We start from the raw sequence: 13,492 nt of genomic DNA on the forward strand, positions 1-13,492 counted from the left end.
AGGTGTGCTCAGATATTGGAGAAGTCTTGGAGTTAGATGCAGGTGCATCATCTGGCAAAGTATATGTTCTCCTGGTGGGATAAACACAGTGAGAACCTCCACCCCTGTGATTGCCAACATCTTTTTGCCTTAATTATCCACAAAGGAAAATACTGATTTAGTTGGAGGGAAATTTCTACCTGACTCTTCTCTATGCAAAAACTTGATTTATGTTTTATTGTTGGCAAGCATTTCTTTCCATAATGTGTGCTCTACTCATTTGACCTTTTCTAAGCAGTGTTGTTTTCTCTGCACCATTTATACCACAAACAATGCCATGCACTGGTGGACTGATTAAATACCTGCAGAAATACTCCTTTCTGGGGGAAGAGAACTGACTCCTCCTGTGTGGTTTGATTTCAGGCTCACCTGGTGGCAGCGTTTGAGCAGAGCCTGGGGAACATGACGATCCGACTGCAGAGCCTGACCATGACAGCAGAGCAAAAGGCAAGCTTCAAAAGCATTTGGAAGTCTTCATTTCTGTTTCCAGCATTGTTGCCTGTGCTCCTTCTGTAGTTGTGTGGGGGGAAAAGTCACGAACATAAGTCAGTTTGACTCAGCTCCCTCATTTGTGGTGACAGAGTAAAGTGTAATAAATAATTTGTATAAAACACTAATTTACTGCACTGGGATTTTGTGGCAACTGATCAGGTTATTCCTAATGATTGTTGCTTTGGACACAGGTCTTCAGCATTGCATATTTCTGTAATATATTTCATCCCAATGCATCCATACATGGGCATGTTTGAAAGAAACATCAAGAAGAATACTTACAAGACTGGCAGCATTGTGATTTTGGACAGTATGCTTGAATAGACATTATTTCTGCATTACAGAGCACATGCATTTTTTTGGTATCATAATGCCTAAGCTGTTTTGCACCCAGTTGAGAGTGTGCTTCCCCAGGTATCCCAAACCTCATTTTCACCTCATTGTACATATATGTTCCACAAATTCACTATGAACTATCAAAATTTAGATGGAAAAGCAGCTTCTTTGGTGTTCTTCTCCTGTGTACTATCATATGTTATTTTTCCCTTATTCAAGGACTCAGAACTGAATGAGTTAAGGAAGACAATTGAACTCCTGAAGAAACAAAATGCTGCTGCTCAGGCTGCCATCAATGGAGTCATCAACACACCTGAGCTCAACTGCAAAGGTGAGAGACAAGCACCACATACAGAGACTCCAGGGCTCTCCAGTGAGACCTCAGTCCTCTGGGTAATACCTGATGTAACCATCAGAGTTGCCCAGAGACCAGAGTAACCCACTAATTTACACTGTGATAAATTGCTGGAGGAAAATTTGAAGCATCTCCGATTTTAATCTCGTCACAAGAAACAAGGATTTGAAATCCACAATCCATCCATTGGGATAAGGGCTTGCCAGAGTGCTGGTTTCCCAAAATGTAGCTTCAGGATTGCATTATTAATGCCATTCATCACATTTCCTAGCTAATTTTGACACTGCCTGCATTGCTATCCAGGCCCTGGAGCTGCCCAGCCCGCAGACCTGCGGATCCGGAGGCAGCACTCCTCAGACAGTGTCTCCAGCATCAACAGTGCCACCAGCCACTCCAGCGTGGGCAGCAACATCGACAGCGACTCCAAGAAAAAGAAGAGGAAGAACTGGGTGAGTATCTTGTAGGAGACTGTGTGAGGTTTTTGTGAAGTTGTCAGGACATGCACGGTGTGACCATGTTCACAGGGGTCCAAGGATGAGGGAAGAGATGAGGATCTGACTCTATGTTTCAGAAGGCTGATATTTTATGATATATATTATATTAAAACTATACTAAAAGAATAGAAGAAAGGATTTCATCAGAAGGCTAGCTAAGAATAGAAAAAGAAGGAATGATAACAAAGGTTTATGTCTCGGACAGAGAGTCCGAGCCAGCTGTGATTGGCCATTAATTAGAAACAACCACATGAGACCAATCACAGATGCACCTGTTGCATTCCACAGCAGCAGATAACCATTGTTTACATTTTGTTCCTGAGGCCTCTCAGCTTCTCAGGAGAAAAATCCTAAGGAAAGGATTTTTCATAAAAGATGTCTGTGACAGCAGAATGAAATCCAGCTCCTTCGTGCCTCGTGCAGCAGGTTAGCACAAGGACTATGCACTGCTTAAATCCTGGGTAAACTCTTCTGTGAAGGCTTAACTGAGTTGTAAGTGATGTATACCCTTGTGTTGACTGCATAGGATTGAATTTTAGCTTGACAGCTGTCAAAGATCAGGTCTGGCTAATAGGGTGTCCAGTCCTTTAAGGAAAATGTGACATCTGTCATTAAAGGAAAACAAACTCACAAGAGAAGATCATTCTTGTGGGTTTTCTTTTGTTTATATCTCGTAGGGCTTTCTTATAAGTGAACATATTGAACAGTTTAAGAGCTCTTTGTCCAGAATTAACTTGGACTGCTAAGAATAATATAAAAAATACTGATCTTTAAAAATTTTTTGTGATGGACATCTCTTTTGGAAGTTTTTGCGTTACTTACCTGTCCTTTCCCGTTTTTCCCTCTTTGCTCATCATGTACTATGTACAAGGTACCGTGTACTGGAGGAAAGGTACATTATCTTCAACTCCATTTTCAATTAGACCATAACTGCCTTAGTGACCTAGTCTGATTGTAGTTTGGACTGAAGTCCCTAGATCCTTTATTGTAGTCAGTAAAACAGTCCACCCCTTTCTTCCCACTGGATTTAAATCTCTCTGGATCTCTTGGGTGTACAGATAAATCTGTAGAGATGCAAAATGTGGTTAGAGCTGGTAAAAGCTATTTGCTCAGTATTCTCTCACAAATGTTGATGAAACTCCTGAACTGTAAGAAAGAGCTTCCTGAACAAGTTCTTGGTTTTATTTCTCTCTTATCTCAGAGGTTTCATTTTGGTATCTCTTGGTATTGCCACCTGCTTCACAAAAGAAGCATTTCCACTCTGCCTCTTAAATAATTGGTAGAATGGAAATAACATCTTGTCCAAATCATTCTTGTACTGTACGTTAGTATATAGACAGAGTAAATTGCTGTAACTTTTAAATTTCTAGCAACGCTTAGTTTGTGACACAAAACTTTGGTAGTCATTAAGCCTTGGTTAAGATAAACACTTTTTAAAATTCTTGTTTAGCTTCTATTTTTTGTTACTGTAACCTAGTGGATATGGTCTTACATCAGCCCACATTTCTCACTCATCAGATAACTATTTTTGAAGAAGGTTAAGGGAACACTTTTTTATTATAAAGTTAAATAAAAAAAGTTTTCATTAAGTAGAAGAAACAGGACAGTATTTTTATGTTGTTATTAAAAATGAGTGCATCATTGCTGTGAAATGAAGATTGGAAATTAAAACATTACAACAAAGAATATGAGAGTTGAATCTGATTCACACATTCTTTATTTCACCAGTGCTGAAGAAGTTCTCAGCCAAGGTCTTTGTGTTCTTTGTAGAAGCAATGCAGATGTCCATTCAGAGCTGAAACACCAGAGTTTCAACATTTGTCATTGTAGGAGTCTTTGTCTAGCTTAAAAAACTGTTTTCAGTTCATATTAAGCCAGCCTGTGTACGTATGCAATTTTTGCAGTGGCATTAAAAGGTGTACATGGAGTATCCTGAGTGGGAGGGGAGCCATGAGGATCATCAAATCCAGACCTTGATTCAATGGGGATTTAACTTTTAGGGCTCCCTAAAAGTGAAACTGTATATCTAAGAACATTGTCCAAATGCTTCTTGAACACTACCTGTTGAATTGTAACTTTGGGGTCACAGCAGTTTAATGACTCGAATATTAATTCTTGTTTGGAAAATGGCAGTCACATTACTAAAGGGTATTTTAGTTGCAGGTAGGTAGAGAAGTTGCAGTCTTTTCATGTGGTGAAAGACCTGTTCCTGCAAGGAAAAATACACTTTTAATACACTAAAAATACACTTGGCTCTTAGCCAAAGCACTCTGCCTGAGCTAAGGAGAAAATGTAATTTAAATAGTTAAAGAGTTTGGATCTGGTGTCTTCCTCAGGTAATGCAAAACAATGGCTGTATGTGGTTTGAGACACCTGGTTTTGGAAAATAGAGGGTTCTGGTTTTAAAGTAACTGTTTGTCTTTGTTAATCATTGGTCGTGTTTGTCTCAGTAATCCAGAACTTCCCTTATCAGTGGCTTTATCTGTTAAAACGTGTCTTTTTTCCTTCCCCCACTTCCTTTTGCTTGCACTTCTTCCGGCAGGTCAATGAGGTAAGGAGGACCTACTTTAAACTCGGAGCTACAAAGCTAACCCCCCATTGACACCACTAACCCTTCCAGCACCATTAACCTGGCCTGGGCCCTGTGCCAGCACAGCTGCAAGCTGTCACCATGCTGCTGGAAAGCTTGTTGCACTGAGCAGAGTTTGCTGTCATATAGCTCTTAAAAATTAGGAAGCATCCATAGCCACTCCTATTGACCTTATTAATCTGATAAAATAGTTAAGGGAAAAAAAAGCTTTTTTTATTTTTCACCCATGTTACTGTGTATGTAAGTATGGCTGTAGCATCTGGAATATTTGCATGTTGAGTTTTTACTCTGTGGCTTTTTTTGCCTGGTTTCACTCTTAATGATGGACGTGCTGCTGTGGTCTTTTTTTATTTCCAGTTGCGCAGCTCCTTCAAGCAAGCTTTTGGGAAAAAGAAATCTCCCAAGTCAGCATCTTCTCATTCAGACATTGAGGAGATGACTGATTCTTCCTTACCTTCCTCACCAAAGCTACCACACCACAACACCACTGTTTCAACACCACTGCTGAGAACTTCTCATTCCAATTCCCTGTAAGTGATTTTTGTAATTTTTAGACAGAAAATGGCATGAAAGGCATCTTGCTGCATTGGTAGAGGAAAGGCAGAGGACAAAAATGCTGAATTAATGTATTCAGAGATTTAAAGATGCATGAGCTGACTCCCAACCCAGTACCTTTCCATTAGTGTCCAGGAAGTCAAAAATCATTGCGTCAGTACTGAAGTGTAAATATTTCATTGGGTTGCTCTCTCAGCAGAATGTACTGAGTATCGAGGATATTTATAACCAGGGTGACCTTGGGGTGCCAAATTAGTTGGATCTCTTGCTGTTAATTAAACAAACCAGGTCAAATCTGGGATTTTGTTTCTCTTGTCTAGACACAGCACATACTGTATTCATCTGCCATGACAAGTTCCCAGTTCTATTGACAAATAGATAAAGGATAGGGAATCGAGCACTGTGGATTAGTGATACAGATGAACTCATCTGACTGCTCGTGCCTGGTGGATGGAGATGATCCACTCCTCTTTCCTTCTGTAGTTTCCCAGCCACCTGTGCCTGGTCCTTTCCATGGCCACCTGTGAAATAAAGTTTACAATTCCCTTGCCATGCTGTTTTCGATGTGAACTCACATTTTAGAATGTACATGGAAAATCTAGTGAAACAGCTTTTATGTTAATTTCATCAGTACCTTTGTCACTTGAGCAAGATAAATAAATACAGAAAGCTGTAACAGGCAGTATTGTGAAACCTGTAATTAGCAGACAGCCTCCTGACCTTGGGAGGTCGTGCAGAGCTTCCAGCCTGATTTCAGAACAAATGCATTGCAGTAGTTCTCCTCCACTTGTTTTCACATGAAGAAGTGAAAACAATAGCAATAGTTTCCAGCTGTATAACAGTGATGAAATGTCAATAGCAGAAGATAATCCCCCATGATTTTTGTTTCAAAGCTTCTCCTGTCTCTTGAGCCTAACTCAATGTGTTTCTGGTGACTACAGCAAGTTGTGCTTTACAGCTCTCAGGCCAGAAAATTGTCAAATGATGATCCCATCTGTCATCAGCCAAAATGCTGTGTGGGTATATCTCATCTTGCTGTGGAAGCCAAAAGGATAAACATATAAATATGTGAACTGGGGAAAGGATAGAGCACAAGTAAAACTGGTGTGTCTTATTGGCTTTTTGGCTTTTTGGTGGGGAAAACATCTCTCATGAAACTGATTTAGGGAGAGACTTGTTAGGTAAAATCGCCCTTAAAGCATGCAGCTGTGTGATTGATCTTTATACAGATACAGTTATAAATGTGCTGAAATGTTGTTACTCACTCAGTTTTGGTTTTTGGTTTGTTTTTTTTTTTGTGGGCGGAGAGAAGAAAAATGCCACCAAAAATTTTTTAAGCATAAGTTCTTTAAAGCGAGCAGGAATTTATCATGCTTGAATAGGTGTAGAGTTCCAAAGCCCTCCAGAGCAGTTCAGGGAAACCCAGCTGTGCACACCTGGTGAGCTTTAAATCTGTCTGTGAACTCATCAATCTCCAACCAACTGCTGTTAAATGCCTGCACCCCCTTAATTTATTTAGATTTTGGCTTTAGAAGTTTTCCTTTATAGCAACTACTGTGAAAAAAAAAATGAAGACTATCCAATAGTAGGTGATTTCAGAGAATTCTGTTTCAGATGCCGATTAAAAAAATTAACCCTCAGACATCTTTGTTTCATCAGACTCTAAAATTTCCATGGCCTGTTTAATATCTGACTTATGGCATCACTAATTCAATAAGCCAAAACTGCTACCTGCTTCAAGCAGAATAAAAAGAATGACTCCTCTTCTGCTAATAAATCCTGGAGAAGCAGCAGAAGGCCAAAACTGTGCCAAAACTGCTACCTGCTTCAGCAGAATAAAAACAACTCCTCTTCTGCTAATAAATCCTGGAGAAGCAGCAGAAGGAGAGGAAGGAGTGTGTGTTTGTTGGTGTCGTGCAGCATTTCGGAGTGCACGGACAGCGAGGCCGAGACGGTGCTGCAGCTGCGCAACGAGCTGCGGGACAAGGAGATGAAGCTGACAGACATCCGCCTGGAGGCCCTCAGCTCTGCCCACCAGCTGGACCAGCTGCGTGAGGCCATGAACAGGATGCAGGTGAGGAGCAGCCACCCCCATCCTGCAGCCTGTGCCAGTGTTAAACCTTCGTTAAAAGTCAGCTTGAACGCCTGACATCGCTGTCCTTGGCTGCAGCTTTTTCAGCCCCAAGACAGGATTTTGGTGGACAGCATTTTGGGGACAGCATTTTGTTGGCTGTAAAAATCACAGAATCACGAGTTTGGAGGAGACTTCTTAGATCATAGAGTCCAACCCATGCCCTCACACCTCACACCAGACTATAGCACCAAGTGCCATGTCCAGTCTTTTTTTAAACACATCCAGAGATGGTGATTCCACCACCTCCCTGGGAAGAGCATTCCAGTACTTTATTATTCTTTCAGCGAAAAATTTCTTCCTAATATCCAACCTGTACCTTCCCGGCCATAGCCTGAGACTGTGTCCTCTGGTTCTGTCAGAGACTGACCCCACCTGTCTGCAGCCTCCCTTCAGGAAGGTGTAGAGAGCAATGAAGGCACTTCTTAGCCTCCTCTTCTCCAGGCTAAACAGCCCCAGCTCCTTCAAATGTTCCTCATAGGGCTTGTGTTCCAAGCCTTGTTGCCCTCCTCTGGATGTGCTCCAGTGTCCCAAGGTCCTTCCCAAACTGAGGGCCCAGAACTGGACACAGCACTCCAGGTGTGCCCTCAGCAGGGCTGAGCACAGGGGCAGAATGACCTCCCTGCTCCTGCTGGCCACACCATTCCTAATGCAGGCCAGGATGTTTCCATGCTCTCTGCCTTAAGGTAGTTGCATTTCAGTGTAAGTGAATCCCCACATATTTAGGCATTTTATGATACTTTGAAAAGTTTCACAGAACGGACGTTTTAATAATTAAAACATGATGCAAACACCATTTCTGCTAAACTACCATTTATTCTTAATTTTCTTATGTTGCTGTCTTATAATCATGTTTTCACTGTGCCTTCTAACGTCTGACTTGTCTCTTCCAGAGCGAGATTGAAAAGTTAAAAGCAGAGAACGATCGGCTGAAGTCTGAAAACCACGGCAGCTGCAGCAGGGCTCAGTCTCAGGTTTCCATCTCCTCCTCTCCCAGACACTCCGTGGGTCTCTCTCAACACAGCCTGAACCTCACGGAGTCAAGCAGTCTCGGTGAGCTTAATGAGAAGGGTGCTGGGGCAGGTTTTATCCTGCACTTGGAAGGCTTGGGTTGGTTAGCCATGGAAAAATGAGAGCGTGAGGATTATTAACAGCTGAGGTGTGGAAATATGTCACGAGCTGGCACAGAGCCCTCTTTTAAATATCATCGTAGGTCTGCTACACCCTCGGTCAGAGGTGTCCAATTATGACCTCAGCTCTGAAGAGTCCTGTTTAAAGCCATTTAATGGTGCACATTTGCCAGGGGATATATCATAGGAAGGAAAATACAGAGTAACTGGCTAATAATTTTCAATGACCTTCCCTTTTCGAGAGGGATATGTGGCAGGGAAGTCAGTCAGCTTGGTTCTTGTGTTTTACCTCGGGGCATGTGAAGCCCAGACGTGTTGTGTTTGACTACAATAAACCAGAATAGTCTCCATTGTAATTGAGCTCCAGCTGTGAGGCTGTTGATGTTTCCTGTCCACAGACATGCTCTTGGATGACACTGGAGATGGCTCTGCCCGGAAAGAAGGAGGCAGGCACGTCAAAATAGTCGTCAACTTCCAGGACGAGATGAAATGGAAGGAGGTGAGTTGTGTTTCGTCCCCAGCTTTGAAATGTAGGTGACTTCAGAATGTGTGAGGGAACTCAATTTGCAAAGGACTTTCAAGGATTTTCTCAGGCAAATGGTTCCTTTGTGCATTGATAGTGATAGAGAGAGCACTTGGCTACCTCCAGCTTCCTTGGAGCTGCTGAGAGGGACCGAAATGCCAGGAGCACCAATCTTATGGAAGAACTTGACAAATCCAAACTGGGAGATCTATACCATATCATGCTGGTTTAAGTTGTCCCCTCTGGCACAAGTACCCTGTTTAGAATGACATCTTTCAGATGTTTTTCCATCCACAAGTACGTGAAAGAATCCTAAATACCCAAATAAATTGCAAATAATGTAAAGTTGCATCCTGTCTCGTGTGTTTAACATGCTTGAATGTATTACACAATCCTTGACAAGCAATGGCCTTACTATATCATATTTTTGAGCACCTGTAGAAGTGTGTTTAAGAAGAAACTTCATGTCTTCCTGAGGGGTGGGCAATAATGTGAATGATCAGAAATAAAATGGACTCAGGAGCTCTTTCCATTGAGTACTTATTTTGCATTAATTATTATAACCCTGTATAAATAGTAAAACTGCTGCTGATTGACTGCAATCACAGCAAGTTTTAGTAACACTTCAAATCTTATGATAGAAATTAGTTTTCTCTTCAATTAATGTTTCACAGTGAGTGTAGCTGTAGAAAAACAGAAAAATTATATTTATCCTGATTTCTTTTATCTGCCTTAAAAATCACTTACAAAATGCAAAATGCTGTGATACATCAAATATAGAATATAAAATCTCTTTCTATATTACTAGAGCCATGTATACATTAGAGCCATGTATAGTTTATCTATATATATAAGTTTCTGTGCCCACAGCAGAATTTCTGAAAATAAATACGATTAACCTAGCAAATGTAACATCTTTGATTGTGAAGTCATGGAAGAATGTACTTGACATCTACTTTTCTGTCCAGAATATTCCGAAGAGACTTTCTGTCTCTTTGCTAAACTGTAATCCTCTCAGAGATTTTTTAATTGTTCATTAATTGATTAATGAATACCTTCAACTTAACATCACAGTCGCCTGAGTATTGTTTAGATTTGTGACTCCCAACACTGTAGAAAATGTTTATCATGTGAAAAGAATTATATATGCCATTCAGAATTCACCATATAGAGCACTGAAGGATGCACCATCATTTAGAAGTAAAAGGGGAGGGGGCAGGGAAGCCAGCATTTTAATTCCATTAAGTACACTTGTCTGATAGAGTTATTCCTGTGCCTTTAGGATTCCAGGCCTCGCTCCTTCCTCATAGGCTGCATTGGAGTCAGCGGGAAGACCAAGTGGGATGTCCTGGATGGGGTTGTGAGGCGCCTGTTTAAGGTCAGTGGTACAAAATCTGTGAGCTCTGCTTCTCCTGGGGGTTCTGGTGGTGCCAGGCTGTATTGAAATGTGTGCATTAAGCACTGTCCCAGCAGAGAAGAGGCCCCCAGTGCTGCCTGACCTCCTGTGTCCCTTTCCCACCCCAGGAGTACATCATCCACGTGGATCCCTTGAGCCAGCTGGGGCTGAACTCAGACAGTGTTCTGGGCTACAGCATCGGGGAGATCAGGCGCACCAACAGCGCCGAGACCCCCGAGCTGCTGCCCTGTGGCTACCTGGTGGGAGAAAACAACACCATCTCAGTTACCATCAAAGGTAAGCTCGCCTGGCCTGCCTGCTGGACTTCTCACTGTTGAGTTTTATCAGAGCTTGCTGTGTCAAGAAACTCAGAGGAGTAGAGACTTCGTATTGCGCTGCTTTTTGCTGTTCCTATCGTTTATTTACTTCCTGCTGTTTTCGTTTGATAAAGTCAGCACTTGGGATATGCTAAGTCTGTAATTTCAGCAAGTTTTCAACCTATAACTCTAGGGAAAATTACACACTCCACAGATCTTCAGTTGTCCTGGAGGAGACCTCACATCACAAAGGATGCAGTGGAGCTGTTTGAGCAGCAAAGTGCTTTCCAAATGAGTCAAGCCTCAAAATGTCATTGGCTCTTTATCACAGCTATAGTTGTTATTTCCTTCATGCAGGGTTAAAAAAACAAATAGATCTTGACCCTTTTGCTTGATTGGTCTTACTGAAGGGTCCTTCCTTAAGTCCCTCAGGAAGGAGGGAGCCCAAATTTTATGAAACTCCATAAAATCTGGATTTCTCAAAATGTATGGTTTTCAGAATTCCCATCGATTTTATTCTGTAAGACTGATAAAAATTTAGTATTTGTGTTTCTCATTTCGTTTCTCAGGGAAAAACTTTTTTATGAAAACTATGCTATGGAACTAAGTTCAGAGGTAAAACCCTCAATTGCTGCATTTTGAACATATATCAGTTTGCTCAAAGTTAGACCCATGAAATCTGCAGACAGATGGTATTTGAGAGCAGTGCCAAACATTCTGCGGATCAACTTTGAAATTTGACTGAAAGCAGATTTTTGAGTATTGGTGTAAAAACCAGGTTACCTTGTATAGCAAAGCAGTGGGCTGGAAGACAAAATAAACTGTGAAATACATCAATTTACTGAGGCTTGACATGAACCTAGGATATTCCACTTATATAAAATGCATTGTCCAGTGATAAATCCTAACTGAAATATTGCATAAGGTCTAACTGTGTCTGTAAAGCTGCAGTTTGAGTTTATATTTAACTTGCACTGACTCGGCATGTGCCTTGAAGGTTCATAAGTGATAACAGTTTTCAATAAAATAGAAATGTATTTAATCAATTTATGGAAAATCACTTATATATACCTTTGAGATATAAAGCTGCCTATATAAATATTTAATATTCCAAGTAACCACCGAGGTGCAAACATTTCTCTGGGTGATCTGCCAACTTCCTTTCCTGCTGTTTATTTTGAAACCCTGTGTATTTTCCCTAAGCCAATTCTGCCTAAAGTGACTGCTGACATGGCATAAATGCTTATCAGTATGAGTTTTCTGTTAGAGGAGATAACTATCAGCATGCAGAGGAGGAGTTTAATTACAAGCATTTGGGAAAGTAGGGGGAGTTGATGATAGCTGGGTTGTTTTTTTTATCTAGTGATCCAAAAGTAAACAGGTACATTCAGGGTGAATGCATGGTGAAATGCTGTAAAATGGATGACTTGTGCATGAGAAGTGTGGCCTGGAATCCTTTGGTGTGGCAGCTTCCAAAGGGCCTCAGGGATGCAGCTGAAGGTTTAACCAGGCTGGAGGAGGCTCCAGGCTAAGGCCATGAGTCACCCCTGCACTTGTTTTCAGCCTTATGTGTGTGACGGTGTTCACAGGGGTCTTAGGATGAGGGAAGAGACAAGGAGCTGACTCCATGTTTCAGAAGGCTTGATTTATTATTTTATGATATATATTATATTAAAACAATACTAAAAGAAAAGAAGAAAGTATTTCATAAGAAGGCTAGCTAAGAATAGAAAAAGAAAGAATGATAACAAAAGTTAGTGTCTCGGACAGAAGGTCCGAACCAGCTCAATGTGATTGGCTATTAATTAGAAACAACCAACATGGGCCAATCACAGATGCACCTGTTGCATTCCACAGCAGCAGATCACAATTGTTTACATTTTGTTCCTGGGCCCTCTCAGCTTTTTTTCTTCTCAGGAGAAAAAAATCCTAAGGAAAGGATTTTTCATAAAAGATGTCTGTGACATATGTGTGCCTCTCTCAACCATGAAGGATACTGGGCTGGGGAAGGCGTTTAGCTCTGAAGAGCAGCTTGCTCAGGTCCATTTGGGTAAGAGCTGGAAATGCCCCTAAGAGAGGCTGTTCCCTGCTGCAGGTGTCTGTGAGAACAGCCTGGACGGGCTGGTGTTCGAGTCGCTGATCCCCAAGGCCATCCTGCAGCGCTACGTGTCCCTGCTGATGGAGCACAGGAGGATCATCCTGTCTGGCCCCAGTGGCACGGGCAAAACCTACCTGGCCAACAGGCTGTCTGAGTACATGGTGCTCAGGGAGGGCAGGGAGCTGGCTGAGGGCATCATCGCCACCTTCAACGTGGACCACAAATCCAGCAAGGTGAGCGCGCGCAAACCCTCTTGCACAGCCCACAATGAGAGACCTTTCCCAGCCTGGCATTTCGAGCTCAGCTTCACTCTCAAAGCATTATGTTTATCCTGAAGGAAATAATACTCAAAGGTTTTCAGATTCACTTGATTATGGGTCTGGAACAGCAGGCTTCCAGGTGTGTATTTAAACACCTAAAGGTGTCGTGATTTTCAAGTGTTTAGGAGTCTGAGAATTGCCCAGGAAGTTAAACACCTGCATAAAATTCCCAGAGACTTAAGCAATCCTTATTGCATGTGGGCACTTTTCCCAAAACCCTCAAATGCATCTCCAGGCTGTCAGGAGGTTCTGCAGCTGCAGGTATCAGCATTGTAATCGTGTGCTGGGTTTGGAGGGGCTGTTGTGCAGACACATTCCTGGGCAGGTAAGGCGTGTCTTTGCTTTTTTATGTGCTGCTGGTTTTGATGAGTATACTTCCAGTGATCATCTAGATTAAAGAAAAGGAAAAAAAAAATACAAATCTGTGTATTTGATGGCCTTAGGCATATTTTCCTCTGGAGGAAAGGGATGGTTGAAATTGTGGTTGTAAGCCACTGGTATGACTTCAGACATGCTTTAAAGCTGCTGAGAGCATTTCAACCACTCATCAGCAGCACCAAAAGCTCATCCTTCATTCCAGCATTGCTGAAGGCGTCCAAATTTGGCCTGTGATGAGGGATGGTTTGTTCCAGATTAATTTTGTCGTCTGTATTTTGATGGAAAAACAGTTGCAAGATGATACAACAAATCTAGCTGGAATGCAGAGTTTGGCTTGG

At 41.8% G+C, this 13,492-nt stretch overlaps 1 protein-coding gene across 1 annotated transcript in view; it reads left to right on the plus strand.

The window, feature by feature from the left end:
• Window positions 1-13,492, plus strand: part of NAV2 (neuron navigator 2) — a 208,929-nt gene that overhangs the window by 186,241 nt on the left and 9,196 nt on the right. Inside the window, exons 24-34 of the mRNA XM_005427370.3 lie at window positions 403-486; window positions 1,087-1,198; window positions 1,526-1,671; window positions 4,259-4,267; window positions 4,664-4,836; window positions 6,782-6,935; window positions 7,886-8,045; window positions 8,521-8,621; window positions 9,928-10,023; window positions 10,170-10,338; window positions 12,454-12,689. Coding sequence (XP_005427427.1) covers window positions 403-486; window positions 1,087-1,198; window positions 1,526-1,671; window positions 4,259-4,267; window positions 4,664-4,836; window positions 6,782-6,935; window positions 7,886-8,045; window positions 8,521-8,621; window positions 9,928-10,023; window positions 10,170-10,338; window positions 12,454-12,689 — 1,440 coding nt within the window. The remainder of the gene's footprint in view (window positions 1-402; window positions 487-1,086; window positions 1,199-1,525; window positions 1,672-4,258; window positions 4,268-4,663; window positions 4,837-6,781; window positions 6,936-7,885; window positions 8,046-8,520; window positions 8,622-9,927; window positions 10,024-10,169; window positions 10,339-12,453; window positions 12,690-13,492) is intronic.

Source organism: Geospiza fortis, unplaced genomic scaffold (assembly GCF_000277835.1).
Source record: "Geospiza fortis unplaced genomic scaffold, GeoFor_1.0 scaffold165, whole genome shotgun sequence".
Classification (NCBI taxonomy): domain Eukaryota; kingdom Metazoa; phylum Chordata; class Aves; order Passeriformes; family Thraupidae; genus Geospiza; species Geospiza fortis.